Source organism: Zonotrichia albicollis, chromosome 13, assembly GCF_047830755.1.
Source record: "Zonotrichia albicollis isolate bZonAlb1 chromosome 13, bZonAlb1.hap1, whole genome shotgun sequence".
Lineage (NCBI taxonomy): Eukaryota > Metazoa > Chordata > Aves > Passeriformes > Passerellidae > Zonotrichia > Zonotrichia albicollis.
The window spans coordinates 14,402,551-14,428,316 of NC_133831.1; the positions used below are offsets into that span (position 1 = coordinate 14,402,551).

The 25,766-nt window shown below is 38.1% G+C and overlaps 1 protein-coding gene across 3 annotated transcripts in view; it reads left to right on the forward strand.

The window, feature by feature from the left end:
* Window positions 1–25,766, forward strand: part of LOC102074554 (cadherin-8) — a 159,347-nt gene that overhangs the window by 124,330 nt on the left and 9,251 nt on the right. Inside the window, exons 9-11 of one of the 3 annotated variants that reach the window (XR_012582464.1) lie at window positions 573–694; window positions 7,655–7,772; window positions 15,631–15,750. Coding sequence is in view for 2 of the 3 variants with exons in the window: in XM_074551089.1 (XP_074407190.1) it covers window positions 573–694; window positions 7,655–7,772 (240 nt within the window). In the remaining variant the exon portion in view is untranslated. Of the gene's footprint in view, window positions 1–572; window positions 695–7,654; window positions 7,773–15,630; window positions 15,751–25,766 lie in introns of those variants that run through there. The other 2 variants (XM_074551089.1, XM_074551090.1) reach the window with 2 other exon arrangements.

The window sequence follows — 25,766 nt, forward strand, 5'->3', positions numbered from 1 at the left end:
AAAGTTCACAGGTCACGGTTTTGGTCAATGGTAGATGATCAAAGTGCTTTAATTGTCCAAATTACTGTCTAGTTTCCTGCCTGTCAGTCTCCCATCCATCTTTTTCCCAATGTGGGTCAGTACTTTAACTGTGTTTGCAATGAAGAGATAATAGATGTGCAGTCAGAACAATTAATGGAGTAAAATGTGCTGTGCTCTGCCAAAGATAAACAAAGAAATAAATCTCTGCTGTTTGCAGCCTTCCCTTTTCCATATATAATGGACTTTATCAATAAAACAATACAAACTTCATCAAAGAAAAATCTTACCAATTTAGACCTAGAAAGGTCTTCATTGAGCTAATCTCCAACAAATGCAGTTTGCAGCAGGGATCTATTTATTCTTTTCAGCCACCAAGGCCTGGCCATCCTTCTTCAGCTGCTCTCCAGCTCCACGATCCATTGCAGATGAGGCAGCCCAATTAAGCAAGGGCAGGAGACAGGAAGAGCATGGTGACAGTGCCAGCAGTGCTGTATTTAATTCCCAATTAAATTAAATATGCTTACCTTGGGTACTTTGGTTTCTCTCCTCAGGGAACCACAGCCAGGTGTCCCGGGTGCCTGTTGCTATCAAAGTTCTGGATGTGAATGACAATGCCCCTGAGTTTGCATCAGAGCACGAGGCCTTCCTGTGTGAGAATGGCAAGCCTGGACAGGTAAGTATCCCAGATTTTATGTGGTGTGAGACTGGGCTGGAGTTTCTCCCTTTCACCTTATGTCATCTTTATTCCCAAAATGGGTGCCTATGTGTTCATGCTAACAGCTCTTAGCATTAACTCAAGATAAACCCATGATCGCTTTCATGGGATGTCTTCTGTAATTTCACTTTCATGGGATGTCTTCTATAATTAAATAAACTTTTTTTCCCTTAAGGTTTAAATTAAAGGTAAGTTTAATTAATTACTTTGGGACAATATCCTGAAAAAATCCTGAGTGTCTCCAAGCTCCCAGCATCACACTCTGTGTAATGGAGCTCAGCACTTTGTAAGTTCATGTGTGTTAGTAGGTGAAAGTATAATCCCACCTGAATTTCAGTTCAGTTGCATCTGCTCCCAGGTATAATTTAGAATAAACAGTTAAAACAATAAACCCATTTCTCCTTGACCTTATCTCATTATAATCTCTAGTCAGTTCTTGCTTTTCTATGACAATTGGGAAAAAAAAATTAAACAGCAAACCAGAATTTGATGGAAAGTGAAGTAAATTGTAATTGTGTTTGAAGATGGTGTTGTAGAAGGGAAGTTCAAATTTTCATTATATTAAAAAAATATAAAAAATGTTATTGCTTTCTTCATTTAATGAAAAAAAGCTTGGTGAAGAAACTCACACAACAGTCTACAAGGTGAGGTCAACAGCAACATGTCAGATGCAAGATTTAAGCTGTTTCGGCTTTTTCAAAGAAATGAAGCAGATTTGTTCGAAGGTATTCACTTTGAAGGACAAATGTACAGAAATAGAGAAGAATATCTCATATGCCACCTAAATAACAAGGTGAAGATTCAAGAATATGCACAGACATTTAGAAAGTAATGCAGTGTAAATGAGATGTAACTTTTGTCCAGCAAGAGAAACACTGGGTGTTAACACAATTCAATGTTTTTAAACCTTGCAATTTATTTCTAGATTGTGACATTTTATGTAAATAAACAGCAGCTGACAGCATGACATGGCTTGTTAATCCAACTATTCCTGTGTCTCATGTGGGTGTTAGACATTAAATTCACTGTTCTCTAAAGAAAGTTACCTGACAATAGAGTTAGAAGTTATTTTCTTTTTAGCAGTATCAAATGACAACCTATATAGCAGTGTCTGACAACCCAGCTCTGCATACAGATTATATTGTTACAGAGGATGATTTGACTTCTAGAACCCCTTTTTGTTTAGTAAAATGGTGTCATAAATGTGCTACTTAAGGAATAAGAATTCTCTCTATCCACTGAAGAGGAGATGTGCCCTCATGGGCAAAACAGTCATGTTACAGTTGGCAATCCAGATCTTCTAGCTCAGACTGGATTTCTGTTTAGCTCAGGGTGGATTTCTGATGCTGAGTAGTTGCATTTTCCAGGATAGATCAAACCCTAATGACTACACCTTTATCCAGGATTCAGTGAGCTTCCCTAAAATCAGAAAGTTCTGTTGTACAGTGTTTTCTGACTGCATTTATCTAGGTATTCCCATTGAATTTCAGATGGCTTAAGAGATGGTGAAAAATGTTCACATTTCATTTTGGAATAAAACAATAAATGAGATGATTAAGAGTCAGCAGGTAAAAGAGGCTTTTACTTAAGCACTTAGAGAAAGCTTTCATTGAAGCTTGATATTCTTTATCTACCATTGCCTCTTACACTCTTGATCTGATGGCAGATGTCACTCTTGAGCATGAATCCTTGTGTGAACTTTACAGATGGTTATTAAATATTTGGCTGCCAGCATGGATGAGGTGGCACTGATCCTGTAATTTATTCTGTGTTTAAACAAATAGCACTACTGGAACAGTAACCAGTCCAGAATAATCTCCAAGGTTAGGTTCTGAATTGAAGGTGTCATTCAAAAATCATCAGCTCCTGTAAAGATTTTAGTAACTCCACTGCCTTATTGTATTTTCTTATGCTTATTTCTATATTCAAGTTTTGAAAGAAATTCTATTAATAAGTCAGGATATAGAATTCAAGAAACTACATATATCTCAGTTATGAAATAGGTGATATGAGAAAAATACTACTAGTAGCAAAAGCCTAATTTGGATGGTTGTCCAAAGTTTAAACTCAAATGTTACATGTGCAGGAAAGGTGCAATTGTCTTAAGGTATTCCTGTCTGTTGACATTTGCAGTTCCATTTAAATCTAAGTGTAAATCAAATTTGATTTACCATAAAGGAGATTTTATTTGATCTATTGGTAAAACCTTATGTGCAGCCACTAAATGCATTGCACAATCTATTCCAGCTCACTTTCTAAGTGTTCTGTTTTGGGTTCTGATGTAATTGCAGTAGCAAGTACAGCTGCTAGTGAGGTGACACAGTGGGTTAAAAACTCTTGACGTGTAAAGCTGCCAGATGCATTTTCCTTGCCTTGACCTACCTCTGAGTAAAGGTACCACAGGCTGATAGGAGAGGAAAGGGAGGGAGAAGGAAATCTGTTTTTATGCATGTATTTCTGTGCTCCTCTCACATTTTTACACACAACAGAGAGCTGCCAGAAGTGTTTTTTGTCAGTTATAGGGGGGAAAAAACAACAAACTCCAAAAATTTGGATGTATTGTTACAGTACCTCTAAGCTACCCACAAATCACCTCTTGCCTTTTTCTATTGTCCCTTTTTTTCTGCATAATTCCAATTTCTAAAACCAGAACATTCATGGTCTGCTGACTATAGCTGTGCTGTTGATTGTTCTCCAGCACAATAAAATTATTTTCCTGTAGACCTAGAACAAAACTTCTGTAATGCTGAGTAAGAAAAGTGCTTCACTGGCATTTCCCCAGTCCATACTCAGACTTTTCCAGGGAAGTGCTGTTTGCTGGAAACAAAGCTACAAAATCTTCACTTGATAGTGCAGACAGCGATATATGAGAGCTGAAGGCAGCTTTAAACTGGAGCAATATAAAACTGAGCACACTGCTCCTCCAGCCTCCCACAGTTTGTCTCTATTTTATTCACTTCTCCTACTAGATTTCTTTTCTTTCTAATGGGTGAAATCTTCAGGTAGATCTTTGTCTTTTCAGCTAGAGCCATCCCTTTACTGCTAGAACCTGCATTTGACTCTTCAGACAAAGTTAAAATTGCTCTGTGGTGACTCTACTCTTATGGTGCTTTGAGCCTGCAAAACAATGCAGAAATAACCATGAACAGCAATGGGACTGCAAAAGCTTTTCCAAAGTTGGAACATCAGTCTGATTAAAACCAGAAAAGTGTTTATTAGTGATAAGGAACCATTCTTAGTGAGGTTCATGGGCTGCATCACAGGATGAGTCTTTTAAACAGTACCATGAACTAAAATTGCACATAGATAGTTATGATGTATTGAAAATAACTTTGTTTTACTATTTATCCTTGTATATATTATTTCAGGCACATGTAGCTTTGTAGAACTGCAATTCAATCCTACAAATTAGAAAGTCAAGCTGTCCTAGGGGACCATTTAACTATTCATTACAATCCAGTGCTGTCTGCTAAACAAAATATGCTGATTTGCTAAGTTTCTTCTAAATGTATGTATAGAATCAAATGCACGCATGAAGTATTAATACAACATCAAAGTTGGAATTTTACATGTAAGAATTTCAGAAATTTCAAGACTGAATAGCCAAAGGGTTATTAACTTTCACTGGATATGTCGTGAAAAAAAAAAATCAGTTCTTATTTTCTTTATTGACCAATTTCTCTGTAGTGGAAGAACTTTGGGATGGATGTTGTTACAGGAAAGAAAAGAAATCTGTAATGGGAAGGAGGCCAATGGCACCTGGGCTGTGCCAGCCCTGGGGTGGCCACAGGACCAAGGCAGTGCTGGCCCTGCTGAAGGACCTCCAGCACTGGAGGAAGTTTTGGGAGCCCTGGAGGGGCTGCAGCGTGTCCAGGGCAGGGAACGGAGCTGGGCAAGGGGCTGGAGCCCCAGCTGATTGCTGAGGGAGCTGGGAAGGGGCTCAGCCTGGAGCAAAGGAGGCTTAGGGGGCCCTTGTGGCTCTGCACAACTCCCTGCCAGGAGGGGACAGCCGGGGGGCCGGGCTGTGCTCCCAGGGACAGGAGCAGAGGGAACGGCCTCAGGCTGGGCTCAGGGTGGGCACAGCAGGAATTTGCCCATGGAAAGGCTGCTCAGGCCTTGGCAGGGGCTGCCCAGGGAGCTTTGCAGTGCCCATCCCTGCAGGTGTCCCGGGAAGGGCTGGAGGTGGCACTCAGGGCTCTGGGCTGGGGACAAGGTGGGCATCGGGCTGGGACTCCATGGGCTGGCAGGGATTTTCCAACCTCAGTGATTCTGTGACTCTGTAATTTTGGGATTCTCAGCCATGTTATGAAGCACAAATTAAGAGCTGGAGAATTACCTCAGTAATATTCCATTGCCTGAGCACACAACATGCAGTAGTAAATATGCCTATCACCACACTAATAAAAACTTGGAAATGAGAATTACTGGACTTTTCTGACCCCTGTCGAGTAAGAGATACCAGAGTTTAATATCACTGCATATATATTATGTTTTCTGTTGTGGGTTTTTTTTTTAAGACCTTATCTTAATGCAAACACACAAAGAAATAAGGTTGCTATGGGAACTCTAACTCTTAATTCTGTGATGTGTGTGTAACACAACAAATGTAGTATTGCACCAAGCCTATCTTTTGCATATAATTTTTGGTGCATTTTAGAGAAAGAGGCATTTTATAAACTATGTAGGGAATGGATGGAATACCAGTACCTACAAAATATTATAGCAATCTGATAAACTGCACCTGTTACGTGCACTTGCCCTTCCAGATTTCACTGTGCCATAATCCTTTTTCCCTATTGCTTTCCTATTCTATCAGCGTTTGAAAAATTGAACAGCTATAAAATATATCTGTCTAAACATCTCTGCCTTGTTCAGGATCCCAGCCCAAACTGCACTTCCCTGTGGTGATGAATTATGGTACCTGCTCCAGCCCTGGGCACATCACAGTGGGTGCTCCAGTGCCTGACACCTCTGCAAAGAGAAAGCTGAAAATCCTTCCCATCCATCTGCAAATGGCTCCAGCTCTGCACTGGGACAGAGAGAGGCTACTTAGATATTTTCCCATTGTTTATATTTTTCCTACTTTAGGATCCATTATTCAGCTATTAAATTGAAGATCTACCTCATAAAGTAAAAAAGCAAAAGCTGAATTAGGCCTATTTGTTTGTCCATTTCTTCTAATACATTTGTTTGAAATCCTGTCAAGATTTCCACCTTGCTATATGCAGTTATAAAAAAACCCCCCACCCTATTTATATGGTATTTAATCAATCTAATTTTCTTTCAATAGGTTTTTGACAATAATAACGATAAATCTGACCAATAATAATGATAATTCTGATCCAGAATATGATTGGGCTAGGAATTATTTCTCACATTCCTTCCTAAATTGGGTTGTCCATAAATCTCACTGCTTGCTCAAACATTTTTTTACATATATAATTTCAAATATTTATATTTTAGTGTTGATCCCTGTGGTTATCTAGTAAGATTTTTGTTCTTTCTTTGACTCTTGAAGAACATAAATATGATTTTTACCATTGTCATATATATAACACATACAGACTGATAGTCCTTGTGGTTAAACCAGAATAAAATGTTAATTATTGTCATTTTATTAGGGAAACACGGAAATTTTAAAATAAAAGTCTATGAATTTGGACAGCATCAAACCCTGCTTCCATTTTTCAGTCTATACTTTAAAATTTTTAGTGATTCCTAATTTGAATTTAATTGTGCAAGAAATTATAGGTCGGTTGCTTTAGACATTGCAAATAAATACATAAGACAATTGTTATTGGATTCAATGGACATGGAAAAGGTCAATAATTCTAATTAAATTTCTTATGAACACCATCTAGCATGAGCTAACTAGCCCTGAAAGCCAGATCTGAGGGTGGGATCTGGATCCATGGCTGGTTTTGTTTCTGCTTCTCTGGAAAACCTTTGGCATCAATAGCAAGTGCACCAAATATTTTAAAATTCCCAACAAAACAAAAAAAATCACAAAGAAACCCAAAAATATCAAGCAAAATAGCGCAAAACTCCTGGTTATTTTAAAATAGTGTTTATTCATTTCATAGTCCTGTGCAACTTTGAATGATTTGAAGATGATCAGCTGAGTAATGTAAAAGGTAAAAATTGTAAATGGAGATAAATCCACTTCAGACACTGCAGTTGGTCATGTAAATCATATGAAGTACCTCATACAAAGTTACTTGATTATTCAAGTTATCCAAACTACCCAAAGCACTCTTCTCACCTAATTATCTTGCATTATTCTAGGAATCATTAATTAATAATGATGTTATTAAAAAACAAACAAGCATGTCTTCCTAGTACAGTACAGGAATAACTGAGGTTTTATTTTCATTAAAGGAAAAAAATACAGCCCTCAATATTTTCTTTTTTTTTCTTTCTTCAGTTTTGATTTTTTGTTATCAAAAATTTCACATCCAAATTAATTTTTAAAATAATAATTATTCTATGAAATGAAATGTGGGTGGGGGAAGGAGAAAGGATTAAAGGTATATTATAAATCCAAGTCCATTGAGAAATGTGGTCGTGTAAATGAAAGCTTGCCATAGGCAATATGAGTCTTTCTGAAGCACAGTTTTGCTTTTTCTGTTGAATAATAATTTATTACTTGTCTAAATCACCAGCAGTTTCTGCTGGCCTCTCTTTACCTGTCTCTCCTTATTTGCTGGCTCTTTGTTCTGGAACTATTTAAAAAGGGACAGATACAGTTCCTCTTCCCAAGGTTTTGAGTCTAAGGTCTATAAAAGCCTTGCAGAGTTATAAATTATCTTTTTAAATCTGACATGAAGAGAAATGAAATGTGTCCAATAAATACAGTTTTTTCCAGCACTGTCTGTTTATCAGGAGTGGGAAAACTTAATGAGCCCATTTATGTTGCAGGTAATTCAGATTGTCAGTGCTGTTGACAAGGATGATCCTAAAAATGGGCATTATTTCCTGTACAGCCTTCTTCCTGAAATGGTCAACAACCCAAATTTCACCATCAAGAAAAATGAAGGTAAGTAGAACAAATAAAAAATGTGTATTTCAACAAGTTACTTTCAATTTTTTTTGTTGATTTCCAGTTACTTTACCAGTGTGTCCTTTGTGTAATTAAAATGTAAATAATCTGCTGAATGGTACCTTCATTATATCACTTAAGCTATTTCCAATAAGTTTAAAGTAGGTAAGAAGCAAGTAAAATGAATGTGGAATTTAGATCCAGAAAACAGCTCACTGGCTTAAATAAAATGAAAGGATGGATTTACTGTCTGTATTATTCCCATTAATTTGAAATTCCAGAGATATGGTCTAAGATGAAAATCTGAGCATATGCTGATAAATAAATGTTGATTCCTACATTGAGTGTTTATGGATGGGAACATAAAATTAAGTATCTACTAAATCTCCCAAAGAAAGCACCTTTTCAGCCTGTTTGTTGTGTGTATAGAGGTTCCAAAGTATTTTGGTGAGGAGCTTTTGCTAGAAAGAGAAATCCCTTAGGTCAGCAAAGCCCAGAAGGGCACTTTGAGTCCCTGTGCTTTGGAGCACTTCTGGAAGGGCAAAATGTCATTTTGCAGGGCTGTACAAGGGGCCATTTACATGTGATGGGGAAAAAAAGACCCATTTAATATTGTTGGGCAATAAATTTATACTGATCCTATTCTTTGGCACACAGATCAGTTTGAAGGTCAGGTGAGAGGAGCTAGGACTGATCCCAAGAATGCTGTAAAGAGTACTCCATGTGTTTGTAGTTGAATATTCAGCAAAGTTGTTTTATCTTGGCTCTTTTTAATAATGCACACCCTGCCAGGAATTCTGGTCAAATTCAGTTTCTTATCTGAAATTGTAAGAAAGTAAAGCCCTGTTTAGTCCATTACTAATAGGAAGATGAATGTGTGTGCTGTATGTGCAGGGGTGTAAAAGCAAGACATGAAATGTCAATTAAAGAGAAAATGCTGTTTGCATTTTTTATTCTATCTGTTCCAACCTAGAATCATGATGACACTGTTTTGCTAAATGACACTGCACCTAAATTCTTAAATCTGCTTAAATATATCCTATATTTTCCTTTTCTTTAGATGTGTTTTTCTCTTCTAGCATTCACAAAGTGTGTCTCTACTTATATCTCTATTTTCTTGTAGTAAATGAGTCTCTGTGTGTTTTCTGGAGAAGATAAAATAAATCTCTTCAAAATGCATTTCATAATCATCAGCAGTGTAACACAAATTGAATTAAGCATCCTAAATGTGAGGTGGTTTGCTTGGCACAGCATGACAAAGTAAAAAAGATCTTAGCATTTCTCTTCATGTTTAAATACTGAGCTCACGTTGCTAATTACCCTTGTCCTTCCAATCTGTTACCTATTTAAGACCCACTCCTGCTCCTGCTCACAGACAATGGCAAAATGAGTCCTGAGCTGAGTGGGAGTGAGGAAACTTTCTATGTAACAAGGTTTAGAAAAATAAGTCAAATTTTGTTACATCATTGTCACTCAGTTTATGAAGTTTTTAATGTGTTTGAATCAGTTAAGTGTGAAAATCCTCTTAGAAAAACCACCTGAAATATCTTGACATTAAAAATCTGCTTGAAGAGACTTTTCTGATTCAATCCTCCAGTATCCAGTAATAAAATTCCAACTATGCATGCCATCCTTGTCTATCAAGGTTGCTCAGTCAGGGGTTCTGTGCACAGTTGATGTTAGAACATGATCTCCCACAGGAAGCAAATACTCCTGTCAGAGCCAAAATCAGGGTATCATTTGGCTGAGGTGAGTTTTATGTCCTTTAAACATCATAGATCTTCAGTAAGTCTTTAGTTATGCCCCTTAAACAATGAACTTGACCATGACTTTGTCTTGAATGTATCTGCCAGATAAGCATGAGTGATTATTCATATTGAAAGCCAGCAATATCCCTCAAAAACCCTGAATTCACAAGTCAAATTTCTCAATTTTTTTGTATTACTGAGTGTCTGGGCTGTCCATAACCAAGCTGGTGTGATGTGGAACTGTAAGGAAATGTCTGTAACAAACTCTCCTTTCCTTTCTAGAGATCAGATCAATGCTGAACACAATAAAGCTTGGAATAGAAAAACATTCCCTCACATTGGTGGCCAAAATCCTTGACATCTTCCTGAGTCCTCAGCCTCAATTTTCTCTCAGATTAATTAATTCCTACCAAATTAATTCTTCAAGGCAACAGAAACTTTATGGCTACTGAAGAAATGCTGTCTACTGGTGAATACCACATAGGGACTGCATTTTCTCAGGAAGCCTCCCGTAGAAACCCAATTTTTACTTGCTAGAATTAGCACATCTCTTAATTTAAATAATTTTTAGTACTTTGCCTTTCTTCAAAATTCAAAATTCTCTTGAGGGTTGAGATAAACAGAAATACTTCTCCTCAAGAAATGATATTGCCCTTTTGGGTTCTCTTGCGCTTTAGGTAACTGGTGGCATTTGGCCACCATGTAACAGTGACATTGAATGTGGTGACATTGGTGTGTTTCTCTCTGCCAGGAGAAAAATCTGCAGTGCCCTCTTTCTGTCCCTCCTGCCAAAGAATTCGTAAGATGTCTGTGATTTGGAATGTTGCCTTCCTGTGTAGAACATAAGCATAACCATTCATCAATTTAGCTTGTTGCACACAGGCTGATTCTGTTGTTCAAACCTTCCAGATCACCCTAAGGCAACTTCCCCTGATAGTCAGTAATTAACTGTGCTGCTGACATGCTCTACAAATATTATGATTGGCCATGTTGTTGAGAAATGTGTTTAACTAAGTGACACAACAGGTATCTTCATCAGCAACCACATAAAAAAAACCCAACAAACCAATCCAAAACACTTCTCAGAATATTTTATTACTTATATAGAAGTTATGCTGTGCTCCCAGCAGGATCTGTGCCTTGAAGCACTGGTGTTCTTCATTTGCTTGGTTTGTTGAATTTCCATATTAATTTCCATATTATTTCCCCCATATTAATTTTTCCATATTATTTTTTGATAGTAATTTCCCTATTATAAATTTCCCTACTCCTTCTGTAGACAAGATACCCAAAACTGTAGAGGCTGTGGTGACTTTATGCAAATAATGTAAAAAATGCAAATTTAAATGCCATCATGCATCTCACTGAATATCTGTAGATCATCTCTGAGCCATCTTTATTTTCCATATCTACTGATGCTTTTCTTCTGTCCTTTTCTGAGCTCTGATGTCCATTACTGGTGGGATTTGTAGGTTTAGTGCCTTGGGTTCCTGGGCAGTGAGTGATAATCCAAATCCAGGCAATCATGCCCTCTCAAACTGTAATCAAGGCATGCTGAGCTCTTGGATTGCCAGGTGCAAAAACCTTTATCCCCTCTCAGGAGAAATAATAGAGTTATATAAAAAAATATATATGTAAGAGGTTAATGCTGGATGAAAATCATGTCATGTTTTCTGTGTTAAACCTGTGACTAAACCTGTGACTCTGTGACATAACAAGTCCCTGACTGCACAAACTCCTGACTGAATCTCTGGGCACTTTTCACGTGCTTTTCTGCTGGGTTTTCTGCATAGGAACAGAAGCAGGAAAAAAATGAAAATCCGTGTTTTGTGTGGTGTGTCTGAGAAACCTCAAACCAGAAAAACCTCAAATTTCAGTTGAAAATATCTCGTGTTTAGACAAGTGTTGATACACTCTAGCAATGTGTTGTAGACTGACTAGAATTAACCCTTCCAAAAAAACTGTAGGCTCACAATAAATGACAAAAAACTGACAGGAATCTAGACAACTGATGAGGATTTTGTACTGTCATGGCATCAGAAAACAGAAATGAGACCTCTGGAAATGGAATTAGAATTTGTTGACAGCTTTTTTTTCAGGTGAATGGTCTTCACAGAGCATTACCTAAAATCTTCTGCTGCATCCCAAAAACCCTCTCGCAGCAGTACCTGTTTTCAGCATTGAATCCTTCAGGTTCCCTTAGATTGTTCAAGTGAGAACAGAACTCTGTGATAGGAGCATTTTCACACATGCAAGCATTTTGATATGCTGCCAGTGCAATTTTTACTGTCAAAAACTACCGAACACGTCTTTGCCATAAAGAGACCTAAAGTTTTTCCCATGAGAAGTTGCCATTGCTATTCCATTTTTATGATGCCAGAATCTGTTTCCTAATGGAATAAACCCCAAATTGGACATTCCACAGTGCCTTTGGATGCACTAATTCTTCTGACAGGAGAAATCTTTCCTGGATAAATGGGATATTCCATAATTCTTGTAGGGCTTATGTAGCAGAGCAGTCCTGGGGTTGCCTGGTTTATGGCCAGGGCTTAGCTTTGGGTTAAGAACCTTACTGGCATGAGCTCATGTTCCTGCAGAAATCCAATAGCCTGATTTGGCTTGTAACAGGCTGATTATCAGTGATCAGTCTCCTCTCTCCTCAAATATTCCATGTCCATCTGGCAAGTGGAACTCTGAGTTTGGTCCTGATTCTAGTGAGTGCATAGTAAAATGTTTTTGTTTTATTTAATTGAAGAATTATAAATCTGCCTCAGTGATGAACTGTTCTGTTGATTCTCTCTAACAAGCTTAATATTTATACTCAGCTACACTTAATTTGTTCAATCTATGACACATATAATAGCTCCAAGAGTGATCATGTTTAAATGTCCATTTCTTTCGTTCTTTCCTTCAAGTTAAATCTTATGTCCTCCTTGTGCTGCTTTGAAAGTGCAGGCACTGTGTCAGGTGTTTTAAAGGAAATGGCCTGGTAAAATCACTTCAATCACTGCCTTGCATGCCTTTGTATATTATGGATTATTTTATATTTCATCACCTCTTTATCATTAGAAACCAAATATTTCTAAATGTTCACAATAGCGGAGGAAAACTATTACATGCAAGCACTTTTAGATATCCCAAATAATAAGACAAATTATTATCACTTTTTTGTTAAAGTTCTTCTCTGTCACTGTGATTTTAATACAATAAAACCTGGATTTTTCCCCAGCTTTTTTCATCAAAGTATTTTTAGCAGCATCTGTCAAATACATACCTGGAGGGTGAGTCTTTTGTTCCCACCAGAGTAACTCTCATGTGTTAAAATAAGTCTTTCCCTGAAACAGTTTCTTTTGGCATTTCTGGATAAGTCTCTCTGCCATTGTCTCAGCTGCCAGCTGAAGCTCCTTCTGTGTTTTTGATTGACTTTTCTCTCCAAATGTATCCCTCAGAGAGCTCTGAGGTGACTCCTCTGTTTCATTGCCCTGCTTTCACTTTGCCCAATTTCAAAGTTAACCCCCTGACCCCAGGTACAAATTGCCAGAGCAAGGACATCATTAAGCCCATCATTTCTGGGTGGATGTGCAGTGAACATCCAGAATCACAGCACCCAAACAGTTCCTTGGATGTGAGCATCACATCCTCACACATTGCTGAGGTTTCAGGCAATTTTGGGAAGCTTTGTGGCCCAGCTGCCACGTGCCAGAGGCTGTTCCACAATGGCACTGCTCGAGGGAAAGCACATGCTTATGTATTTCTAATGGGTTTAATTATCGTCCTCGTTTCTTTTCTATATCAGTAATTAGACTTTCAAACTCCAAAACATTCCAAATCACATCCTTGTTAGTGGTTTTCTTCAAATTAAGTGATGTGCTCAGTCTTGCATCTTATAAGTTATTATTTTTCTACCATCTGTCAATATTAGTGGTATGAAATAACATCCAGAAGATGTAAAGGAATATGAGGCATAATCTAAGGAAAAGCATTGATCAACATCTCTTTTAATAGATGTGGTTTTTGTCACCAGAAATCACAGGGAATACTTGCATAACAAGGTGCAAGCAGTGTGAAAGGAGCAGAGATAAAAATAAAGCATTGCAATGTATTAAAAAATAACAAACACAAAGTACCCTATTATCTGGCACTGGTGTGTCAGGATCTGCCATCCACAGGCACACATCATGTTTCTCCAGGAGTGTTCATAGTGTGAAAAATGTATTATAAATATCATACTATCAATCTTATTCTCAGCATGGCATTTAAACTGGAGTTGTTAAATAGCAAAGTTCAACATTTTTATAACCTGTGCATGCCAGAAGAACCTCAGTTTATTGATTTTTTTATGAATAATAGAGTTAATAATGAAATTGCTAATACAAAATTATTGAAATGTTTCCTTTGTAGCGTAGTTGAAAGATTTTGTTCAATAAGTTCATTTTTTGCTTCTATTAGAAATTTTAAGGTAAATAAATTAAAACAAAGCATAAAAATCTTATTTTGCTGAGTAGGAAGGTCTAAATACTACCAAAACAAATCATATGGTAGTTAAGGTAACTTAGTTCTATGAAACACTGTAATTCTGTGAATTAAGAATAATTTGGCATTATTTTTTCCCCTAATAATACTTAATTATATTTTGGATGCATACTTGCCTTTCTCAGCTAAAAACAAAATGTGATTTACAGGCCTGAAGTAACACAGTCTACTGACGGCCTGCAAGTTATCCTAAACTGCTGAGCCCCCTTTTAAGAATTATGTGTCTGGTGTGCCTTGTTCTGCTGCTGGAAAATGTGTCAGGATCACTGTGGGGCTGGGAGGGAACCTGGGGACACCAGAGGAACACACTCCCTCACTGTGGCAGCAGGCAGGGACACCATGGAAATGACAGGACTGATTCAAGCTTGCACTCCATTAATATGCCAAAAGGGATGTTCAGCCAGCCAAACAGCTTTGCTGGAGTGAGTGGTTGTGCATTGGGTGGCAAGTGGCAAGCTCCTGAAATAATTAATGCAGTTCTTTATTTATTATACTGAGGTTCCTTTATCCTTGGTCCTTAGACAATTCACCTGCCTGAAACTGCTTTAGATCAGAAAACATGCTAGATCATCCTTTGTGAGAAAAGTAATCAATTTTCTCATTTGCATATCTGACAATTCTAAGATGTAATGTCATCCTGTGAAGTAGGACTGTGCCTAAGAACTGAAAGAGAGGAGCCCTTTCTCAGTGACAAGTGATGAGCTCTGTGAGGAGGAAATCAGTGTTATACATCTTTGGATTATTCTCAAATTCTAGAAGACTTGGTAGAATTCCAAGATAATGATAATATTCCCAAGGGAGCCCAGTACATTCCAGTAGTGCTCAGAGGTTCTGTCTTGCCAGGCAGTGGATGAATTTCCATTTTCACTGGTTTTACATTGCAGTTGAGGTGATAGATCTGACTCCTGCCTACTATTCCTAGCAAGGCTACACTTTTCCCTGGCACTGCAGTGTTAGTCTCACCTAGCTGAGAATGCTGGTGCCAATATTCTCAGTGTCTTTCTGCTGATAACTTTCTGCTTCCTTTCCCCCTTTTTTCTTTACAATAATCACTATCAGCTGTGTTCTGTTGTTCCCTCAAGTTCTGTTTTTCCTTGATGTTGACTATCAGTTGAGTGAGATTTGAAACAACTTCCCTGGCAAGGATGGCTGTGGTGTTGTTTTCTGAAGTGATTGCATTACTGTAGATGGGAAGCCAGCATTTTTCCACTCCAATCCTTTGTCCTTCACTGACACCTGCTTCTGCTGTCTTTCCTGGCTTTCTTCTTGCATGCAGATCACTGCTCTTTCCAGACTCCTTTCTGATTAGAGCCACAAACCAGGTGAAGAGTCAGTGCAGTTCTCCTGCAAACACTTTTCATCTCTGTATGGGTGATTTCAGCTTCTTACAGTGGTTGTGTGCTTTTCACCACTTCAATAGGCTAAAGAGGTGACTCCTTCTTGGTGCACACAGCAGAAACAGAGAATTAAGACCAACTCTTCGGAGGCTAACTCAGCTGCCAGCTCCTCCACCCTGTGACCCTTCTGTCTGTTCTGTCCACCTGAATCCTTATTCACTCCTCTCCTGTATTCAGGATGCAGGACTCCAGACAGATTCCCTCTCTCCTCGCCCTAAGCCAGAGGTGATCCATCAAGTCTTCACTGGACTGGACAGGCCAAGCTGATGGATGAACCAGCAAGGAGGGGGCCATCTGGTAAGCTGATTGTCCTCTTGCAGGCACCTCCAGCTCCTCTTCAGCCCCTCTGTACTTTTCACAGTTTTGCCCTGGCAAAGTTTTTCCTGGGAGCTTCTGTTCCAAATGCTGTTTAACTTTTCCCTCCTGGTTCACTTTAGCTCTGTGGTGACAACTTCTTTCCAAGCCTCCCAAATGCAAACTTTCAGACAGCTACAGAGGAGTTGTATATGCACACTGGAAAATCAGACTGATTCCCACAGCATCCCATCCTTTCAGAGGCTCTCTTTTTTTGGTCATTTCAATCAGCCACAATTACAGAGTTATTGCAGAGCATTAGTGCAAACATGACCCAGCCCCAAACAGCTTCCAATGGGGTTGATGAGACCCAGCTAATCCCAAATACATGCAGCCTGCCATTATGCATACATGACTAAAGAGACTTTACTTCACTCGTTCTTAATTTATTTGTGCTGCTAGCAACAGAATGTTGCCAAGACGTCAATTATGTTTCATTTTATAAATCAAACTAATTGAGAACCAGATGCAATCTGAGTGAAAAAGATCTGAGGTCAGTGTTGTGCACCATATGCACGACAGTGCTTACTCATGATGAGGGAATGGATTGGACAGCTGTGAATTTTCCTGCTGTAGGAGTTTCATCAAGCTCAGTAGTGTAACGTCCTTAGCTCTCTTTTCCAGTTTATTACATTAATTTCATAATAAATCTAAAGAAGAGTGAATAAGGGATAAAAAGTTGTGAAAACAAAACAGGAGAACAAAAGAATTTGGTCAGTAAGTTAGCTTGAAAATCTGTCTGGTTCAGTAATAACATGGAACATGGATGAAAGAAATAGCAGAGAAAAACAAATTGAATCTTCAGTGTGATTTAATTTCAGACACATAACTGGAAAACAGACATTAAATCAAGGTCTCAAGACTGAACTGCTTTGCAGGCAGAAGGGTGGTGTTCTTACTGAGTGCAGAACTTTAACACTAACAGCAGTAAGATCTGCAGTACCAACTCCTTGGAATTCATCAATGGGCAGGGCCTGAGCCCTGGGGGCATCATCTCCTCCCTGGGGACATTGCAGAGCCACACGGACACACTGCTGTGCCCTGGGCTCTGGGATTATCCCACTCCAGGTTTCTGTGATGGGAAGTTCTCACCCAGCCTCACCAGCCTGGGATTGTGTGAAACATTGCTCCACCAGCCTTTAATCAAAGCTTCACTAAGTGCCCTAACACGATTCCTTAAAAACTCACAGCACCCATGATTATCATATTCTAGGACTTTAGAAGTATTTCATAGTAGTATTTATAGCTAAGTGAATATATAATATTTGGAGATAAATTTCCAGATTTTTAAGCAGCTACTTTCTGAAAAAGTTCAGAGATTTCTAAGTACCACTTCTGGCTTGATGGGTACATCTGATTCCTCTAGGTTTTCTGCAAAAAGCAGTTTCTGTGGTGGAAATGTTCATGGACATTTGCAGTGACTATGTTTGACTTCCTGGAAATGGGTTTAAGTCTGAGCAGGAGGAATGATGTACTGAGGCCAAAGGTTCTGGTTGAACCTCTGCCCCGTCATCACCTCAATATATTACCCAGCAGAATCATATTGCATCTAAAAAGTTCTTCTGTGTTCACCTCATGGTAACCTTTTGTTTTGGTTTGGCTATATTTGGATTTTATCCCTAAGTACCTTATTGATTGGTTCTTTCTTTCTTTCTTTCTTTCTTTCTTTCTTTCTCTCTCTCTCTCTCTCTCTCTCTCTCTCTCTCCCTCTTTTTCTCTCTTTCTTTCTCTCTCTCTTTCTCCTTTCCTTCCTTCCACCCTCCCTCCCTTTCTTTTCCTTCTTTATTTTCCTCTTCTCTCCCTCTTTGTAAATTTCTTGGTTGCTCTCATTATGGAATAGCTCTTTGTTTTATCGTATCCTAAATGCAGACTCTTGAGGAGGAATTAATTTAGTAGTTGCTCTAATTGCACTTTTGTCAATTAATGAGAAACTAGATAGGAGTCTCATTTTAAACTTTCAGTTGCAGTACAGATTAAAAGACCACCAACACTGTTCCACTAGAGGAGGTATAAACAGGCTAAAAGTGAAAAAAATTTAAGCAGGAATTATCACCTCTTAACTGTTACTTTTCCATTTGATTACGAAAAATCTCCTTTTGTCATTATATCAGACTATTTGCACGTGGATGCTCCATTAATAATAGAAGGTGTTTATTTTTCACACTTAGCTTTAAGGCTTATCTGACTAATTATTACACAACTGACATTATAATGTGAGTTTAAAAGGCTCAGATCATGTTCTAATTTGTATCTTGTTTTGAACCAACCCAACAAGTGTTTTACACACGGAAGGAGTTACTGTTGGAATCACAGCCATTGTTCCTGCAGGGTGACCATCACATTGATTATTTTGTGAATTCTGTCTCTGCATTTTCCTGAACCTGTCTGAGGTGCTCAAATAAGTTTATATTTTATATTTTACATACCCTTTTATCTCCTCCTTACTCATTTTGAGGAGGTGACTGTTTAAGAACTGGTTGTATTTCTCTGTCACAGCAACTACAGCAGTGCTACACTGAAGGAAACAGGAGATTTTTAAATGATTTTTTTACCACAGCTTCCAACATCAGCCTTTAGAGAATAAGGGAGACAAAACTTTTTTTTTTTTGAGGGTGAGGGGGTTTGTACCACTTAGGTTATTTTCCCATCAACTCCTGATTTTTTAATATTTTATGGGTGATCTTGTTGTAAAATATGTCACTTTGTTGGTCTTCATTTAATTCTGTCTAATTAGGACGTACTTTATTTGGCAAGCAGCCAGTAATTAGCAACATATTTATGTAATTATTAGCATGTAATATTTATATAATAAATCTGCCTAGAAGGCAATGCATTCAGAGGGCAGGGAAGAGGTAGAATACATGATTTGACTGAACAGAGAGATCTTACACACTGAGCCAAACACAGCAAAGAAACGAAATGCATCAGTTGACCTGTCTAGTCTGGGGAGAGAGTTTGCATATCCTAAAATGATAGGATGTGCACACTTGGTAATCAGCACTGATTAGAGAGGGAGTGAAGATGGGCCCCTGTTTGAAGTGAGATAATAAGGCAGCTTGTTAGGGAGAGATAAATAGAACTTGAAGAAAAGGACCAGATGTCTGCTTGATGGCACTGAAGAGGAGGAGCTCGTGGGGTCCTCCAAAGGTAACTGATGGATGTGGGAATCAGGGAAGCAGTGGGAGCTCTGTGCCCGTGTTCAGAGAGCAAAGGCTGAGCCCCCAGCCTGGCCTGACTGGCCCTGGGCTCAGACTGACAAACTCCACTCTGGCTGTAGGCTAAGGACTGTATTCATGCCTAAACAGTAATTGTAACTCTGTAGGATTGGGGTTTTATGTAATCTGACTCTAAGAGCTGAATCAGGAATGAAGTCCTTGTGGTGGAGTTTTGAATAGAGTTTGGGGTTGAAGTCCCAAACTTTAAAAGCAGCACCAACAGTAATCTCTGAATGCTGATGAAAGTTTTCTGCTCTCTTCTAAGAATATTGGGCTGTTTGAACATGAACACTGAACTTTTTCTTCTCTTTAATGACACAACAATTTCACATCGCTTTCATAAACACAGGTAAAACTTTCTGGCTTTCTTTCTTTATGAAACTCTCATTCAGTCTAACCTAAAACTGAAGCTAAAATAGAGCTTGTTGGAAATAATACAAAATAAAACTAATTCATGTAGGCTTTTCCAACTTGTTGCACCCTAACCTTGCTTAGCTGGGTCCTGTCACTTTCTATAACCTTTTCATCCATTACCTGTGACCCTCCTGTAAATTATGCAGTGTTCCCCCAACAAAGATTAAGACCTTGCGATCTCAGAGCACTCTACAGGAGTGATGGATTTTTGATTGAGGAATTGTTCTGGAGTTTGGAACACTTCTGTTTAGCTTGGCTATGGCTTTCCTGTATGAATTTGGATAAAACATTTAATCACTGTGTTGCTGTTGTGCTGGGCAAACACTGCAGAGCTGTGAGCAGTGGGGCTTGTAAAGGCTCAGAGTTTCAGGAGTGCTCTAAGGGAGGGATATTTTGGATTCTTCTGGAAGTCCCAGACAGGGAACATCAGGAATTGTCAGGGGAGGAGATGGTGGAGCCCAGTCTGATGGCAGGTGGCAGCTTTGATATGAGCTGCAATACTGAACACACAGAGAGGTAGTTGAGACTCAGTTCTACCCTGACATCTCCTTCTGTGTCATTTAATCTAATCCGCATTGTTATCGCTTCTTTGTACTAATGTTTTCTATTTTTAAATGAGAAAAAAAAAATCAACAAATCAACTTTTTCTTGTTTTGTGCCTTTTTTTGCTAACAGGCAAGATCAAAAGATGTAGTTGCTAAAAACTTTATAGAGTTCTAATACAGTCTGTCTAGCAGAACCACTTGCTTCAAAAATTCATAAGTAGACCATAGCTTTTTCTAAACTAAAAATGTTTTTCATATTTTTTTTCCTTGTAGGGAAGCATAACTTTCTCAAAGTATCTATTGGGTTTTTTCTGCTCACCTTTATATGTTTTTTCATATGTTATTTAAACTTTATATGTTTTTTCTTCATGATCACAGAGGTCTTTTTGGCATAATGAGATGTATTTTCCTCTGCCAGTAGAATCCCCATCTCTTCTAATATTTTTATGTGATCGTGCTTTGTATTTTTACTGCAGCTTCTGCCTAAACACTTCACTTGTACTTTATCAGACTCTTCATGACAAATTAGAAGACAACAAGCAACCATTTGCAAGGTGTTCTCTTGGCTTGCAGATTCTTTATATATTTATACCTCATAACTTCTCTTCATGGGATGAAGAGAAACACAGAATAATATGTCTTTTCTTTTATCACAGTTACATTTCTCTTGTGAATACAATTGTTTTACTACTTTTAGAACTCCATCCTTGGAGATATTCAGAAGCCAGCTGGACAGGGTCCTGGGCTCTGGGTAGTTGTGGTGAGCAGGGTTGGACCAAGTGATCTCTGGAGGTTCTTTCCCACCTCACTCAACCTTTGATTTCATGAGAACTCTAAATAACTTCTGGGCTGGTGCTGTAGTTTCATAAATTCATAATATATGAACATATATATTCATAATATTCACCCATATTAGCAGTGATTTTGTAACATCTCTGTGGTGAGGCAGAATTCAAGTGGTGACATCTTTCCCTGGCTGCTTCTTTCCAAGTTCTGTGTTGTGTCCCACCATGTACAGAGCAAAGGCAGGGTCTTGCAGTATGTCCTGGGCTTGGAATCTAAATTCAGTCTGTGTGTGCTCCTGCTGTGATTCTCCGTGATCCAGCTGTGTATCCCAGTCTGGAACTTGTGGCTATTCCAGGCTTTTTCCATGCAATGTTTGCATGCTATCCAGAAACATTCCAAAGATTATCTGGGATGTTTCATTTGAAAATTTTTTCAAACTATTCCACTCTATAAATGTTTTTTTTTTCACTCACTGGAACTCCTTCTCTGGATGGCTTTTGCTCTTCCCTGCATTTTAAAAGGCCATGAGTTTTCCCCATGGGAATCACATCCTCTGTGAGAGGTGTGCCTGTAATAAGGCATGTGTGAATCCTTTGGGTGTGAGGCAGAAGCCTGAATTACTGCCATTAATGGTCTGATGATAACAAATTGTTATTGTTATATGTAATCTGCATATCAGAATGTCTTCCCAAAGTCATTATCATGCTGCCTGTGTGCCCAGGGGCAATGTTACACCATAACATTTCAGTCTTTCAAATTACAAAAAGCTAATATAACTCTTGATGACATTTACAAAAATGTATAATGGCACTCCTTTCAGGGCTCTCACAGAAATTGTTCTTAGGGAACTTCAAGGGAGTTTTGCTGTATAAGAACTGCAGGATCTGGCACTTTTTACTATCAAAGCCACATTTTTTTTTCTTCAGTGGCACCAGCTCAAGAAAATGTTAAGTCAGAATTGTTTTTAATTTATTTTCTGACTTAAAATGCCCCAACCAACGTAAGCTGTATTTAACTTTCAATGCTCTTTGGCAGAGAGTCTACATTCTAAATTTCTTTTCATAGGAAGTTGTTATGTCAGAGTTATAAACCTCTGAAAATTGGCATTTTGTAATGGAAGTGCTGACAAGACCTTTATTACACCAGTACAAAAAGGCAGCATTCCAATAAATGCTGGTTGCTGTTTTTATAGTCTGCTGGTTGCTTTCTGCTGCTGTATTTCAAAGTGGACATTATGTAAAAAGTAAGTGGCATAATAGAAATACTGTGATAGGGCTAGAATTTGGCTTTTACTGTTGCAACAAAACTTCAATATGGTTGATAGGTCTGATTACAGATTTATGTTTTAAGAGCTTGTCTATGATTTACTGGTAAATTGCTTTAAATCCCTACCAAGCCCCTGTGTACATTCAGCACAGAATTGGAAAGGAAAAGGTGATAATCATGGCATGGGGAATGGATGTTAAATTACTTAAATGGCAAGAACACATCACATCTAATACCCAAAAGGTTGCTACTTAAGTTTTATGGTTTTTTCTGTGATATTGAGAGTTTACATTGTAGAAAGAAAGATTCACTTCAAACATCCATGATTGTCTTCGTAGTCCCCAGGTCTGTGAACTTTTGCAGACCTGGAAGTCACTGATGTAAGAAATGGAGGATGTGTATGAAGTGAGGAAGGTGAAGAATATGGCTGGGAATTCTTGGAACTTTTCCATCCCTTCCCAAAATCACTCTGAATTTCACTGAACCTGGTGGAGGTTTATCTCTACACAGAAGAGAACAGCAGTCAGGGTAATGTTTAAAGCTGTACCTGTCACTGTGGCCTGAGGGGCTCAGATCCCTGTCTGCCACCAACTTCTCCCCCCACCCTGCATTTGCTAAGTAGGTATTCATAGAAAGATTGAGAATCCATTATCCCCCCAAAGAAAAGCAGATGGCACAGCCTTGGGATATCTTGGCTTTTTTATTTTCCCTTGCAGCATTTTTGTTGGAATCTGGTAATAGAGTACTGGAAAGTTCTTGGTTCAAATGCAAAATATAGGCATTATTTTTATCAAAAAATATAGGCATCAATTTTATCAAAAACACCGTATCACTATCTGAAACTTTTTGGTTAAAATAACAACAGAATAAAATTAACTAGAATATGTAGATTTCAAAAATGATCCATCAGTCTATGCAAATTGCTGTGTTAATAATGTATTTTTAATGCTGAACACATTTGACAGCCATTTCATCTCTTTTTCTAAACCAGAGCTTGGCAACCTGCATTAATTCTTACACTTTACAGATGTACCATTCAATGCACGTGCCACGCAGTGATGTGATCTGAATGGAGCAAACATGTCACAGCAGTGGCATTATTGGTAAACAGCTTTGTGGCTGCCTGCTGGCATGCAGGAGAGAAACAGGAGGGGCAAAAGCCAGGGCTGGTTCAGTTCATCTCACACCCTCACTGGCCTGGGTTTGCTTCCCATTACGGGAGTGCCAAGCCCGGGTGGCACCAGGGTGTCAGGAAAATTATTCCACAAACACCAGAGGTTTATGTCCAAAAAGGAGACATAAGGATCTCTCCAATTTTTGGAGGATGCAGCCTCCCTTTTTATCCAATTTCCAGCCACATTTCCCTTCTCTCTTTCCCCCTTGGCTGAGGTACTTGAGAGGTTCAGATTTCCCAATAGGCCTGATACCAAAGATTTCCCTCTAAGGTATAACCCTCCCTTTTAATTTGTAATTCTTATAGAATTTAGGGGTTTTTCTTCCCCATTGTTTATTTTGTCTCTCAATATCTAATTTCATCTATCAGCAAACCTTACGTTTATTTGTAAAAGCAAATTTCTTTTTCCATTCATCAATCAGTGGAATCCTTCCCATTGTTTCTTTTATCTCTCTGTGCTGGTTTTATCTACCAGCAGTCCCACAGCTTGTTTGTAAAGACAAATCTGCCATTCCTCTCAAGGGGTTTGGAAGAGATGAACAGACAAACTAGAGTGAGTGAGGTTCAGTCAAATGTGCTGGGTGCAGTTCAGACAAGGTGCAGCTTAAACAGACCCAGAACCCGAAATTTCCTGCTTTGACTCTCTCTCTCTCTGTGTCTGTAAATTGAAAAGAGAGAGAGAGGTACCATGTCCTAATTATTTCTCTACTCCATTAACAAAAAATCTGGTATTATTTCAGACTCAATGTGTTCTACATCATTATTTCTTCAGCAGGGATTTTCTGTCCTTTCTTCAATGAGTTAAAAAATCAAGGTACAAAATACAGGAGTTGCTGCTAGACTGCAAGGGACCATATAGTTATGTTTGATTATAGCTCTGCTGGCCTAAAGGTCAAAGGAAAGTTTTAGAATACTTAAGAGACAATTATCTAAAGTTCAGACTTTTCCAAAGGAATAGAACTAGAAATTATACAGACTATTATCTAAAGTTCACATTTTCAAAGGAAAAAGGTAGGAGGAAATGCTTATTCATCGCCACTTTACTGTTAATTTTTCTGGCTTTTTTTCCCCCTTCTGTCAAGAATTTATTTACTACAAGTTCTGTATTACACAGTAGCACTAACATAATTATTCCCCTTTCCAAGAAATTTTAACATATGAGAATGATGTATACACGATTAAATATTACTTTGCTCATGATTCAAAATTCCCAGCAGTACTTTTTATTTCTGCAAAGGACTACAAGGAAATGTGTTTAGGTTTTTTTATTCATTAGTTGATTCAGCTGCTCAGTTCTGGCATAAACTGTTATTATTTAAGCCAACTGGTAAAGAGGAGAAAATAATCAAAGATACAAAATATATGACATTTTCCAATTATTCTTCTACCAATATATTTTCTCACACTAAATACTTTTTCTTTCCCTGTGTTCTTATTGGTGTTTTAAGGAATTGCAGAAAGTTCAGGTCTATAAAAAACCCAAAATCATTCAAGTGTTTGTTAATTTGTCATAGGAATGCTTTGTGAATTGCCATTAAATATGCCAGTATGGAATGCAACTTGCTATGGGGCAGGAAAGAGAATTTGATCGATCAGCTGAATTTTTATGACAAAAAGTTTTTTCTTCTGAACCTGATGTCTGCTATCAAATTTGATAGCAATCATCAATCTGCATTTTTGAAGACATCATGAATTTTTTACATTTGTGAAAAGCAGGTCAATTTGGAATACCTGTGGAGGCTTTAGTGCCTGTATGGTTTGGCCATCATAAATCAGCAAAAATCTGTAAAAAATCTCTTTTTGTTCAGATGATTTTGTAAGCCTTTTGTTTGAATAGAACATTTATGTCTTTACGACAAAGAGGGCAGTGTCCTTTTTCTTGTACACTGCTGCTCAAGAGGATTTTGTGTGAGACAGTCATCAAGGAAGGCCTGGTACAGCTGTAAAAATACACACGACACAGTTATATATATAGATATATTAATATACGCATAGATCATATACATATATATAATCATATTTTTTATAAATACAGCCATATTGAAAACACTAAGTTTAATCATGAAACAAAATTGTTATAGCACTTCTAATGTAAAAATAGGGGGGTTTTTTTCAGCTACTAACTATTGTCGAATTTATAACATACAAACTTATAATTGTACCCTTTTAATCAAATATTCCTTTAAAATGTGTTTCAGCCTAAGGCAGAAAAATTAAAAAAATCTGCCTTACATGGGTTTCTCATAAAGCATATTAATTTCATTCTTTTGGAAGCAGGAAACTGATGCTTCCAACTTGTACTAAAGTGGAGCCTGAAACAAACTGAAACAAATTTTTCAGTTCAGGGTCCATTTGTGAGCAGCGGCTTTTTAAAAGGTGAGCATGGATGAGGGTGTGCTTGGAGTTGTCACTTCTGTTCTTGTGGTGGGTCAGAAAGGAGATCAGGACTATGCTTTCCCAGGGATTTTGTAATTGCAAAAGGAAAAAACCAGAAATTTCAAAACAAGAGAATTAGCACACGTTTAACTGTGTGCAGTGACTTGTCTAGGCTGCATCACT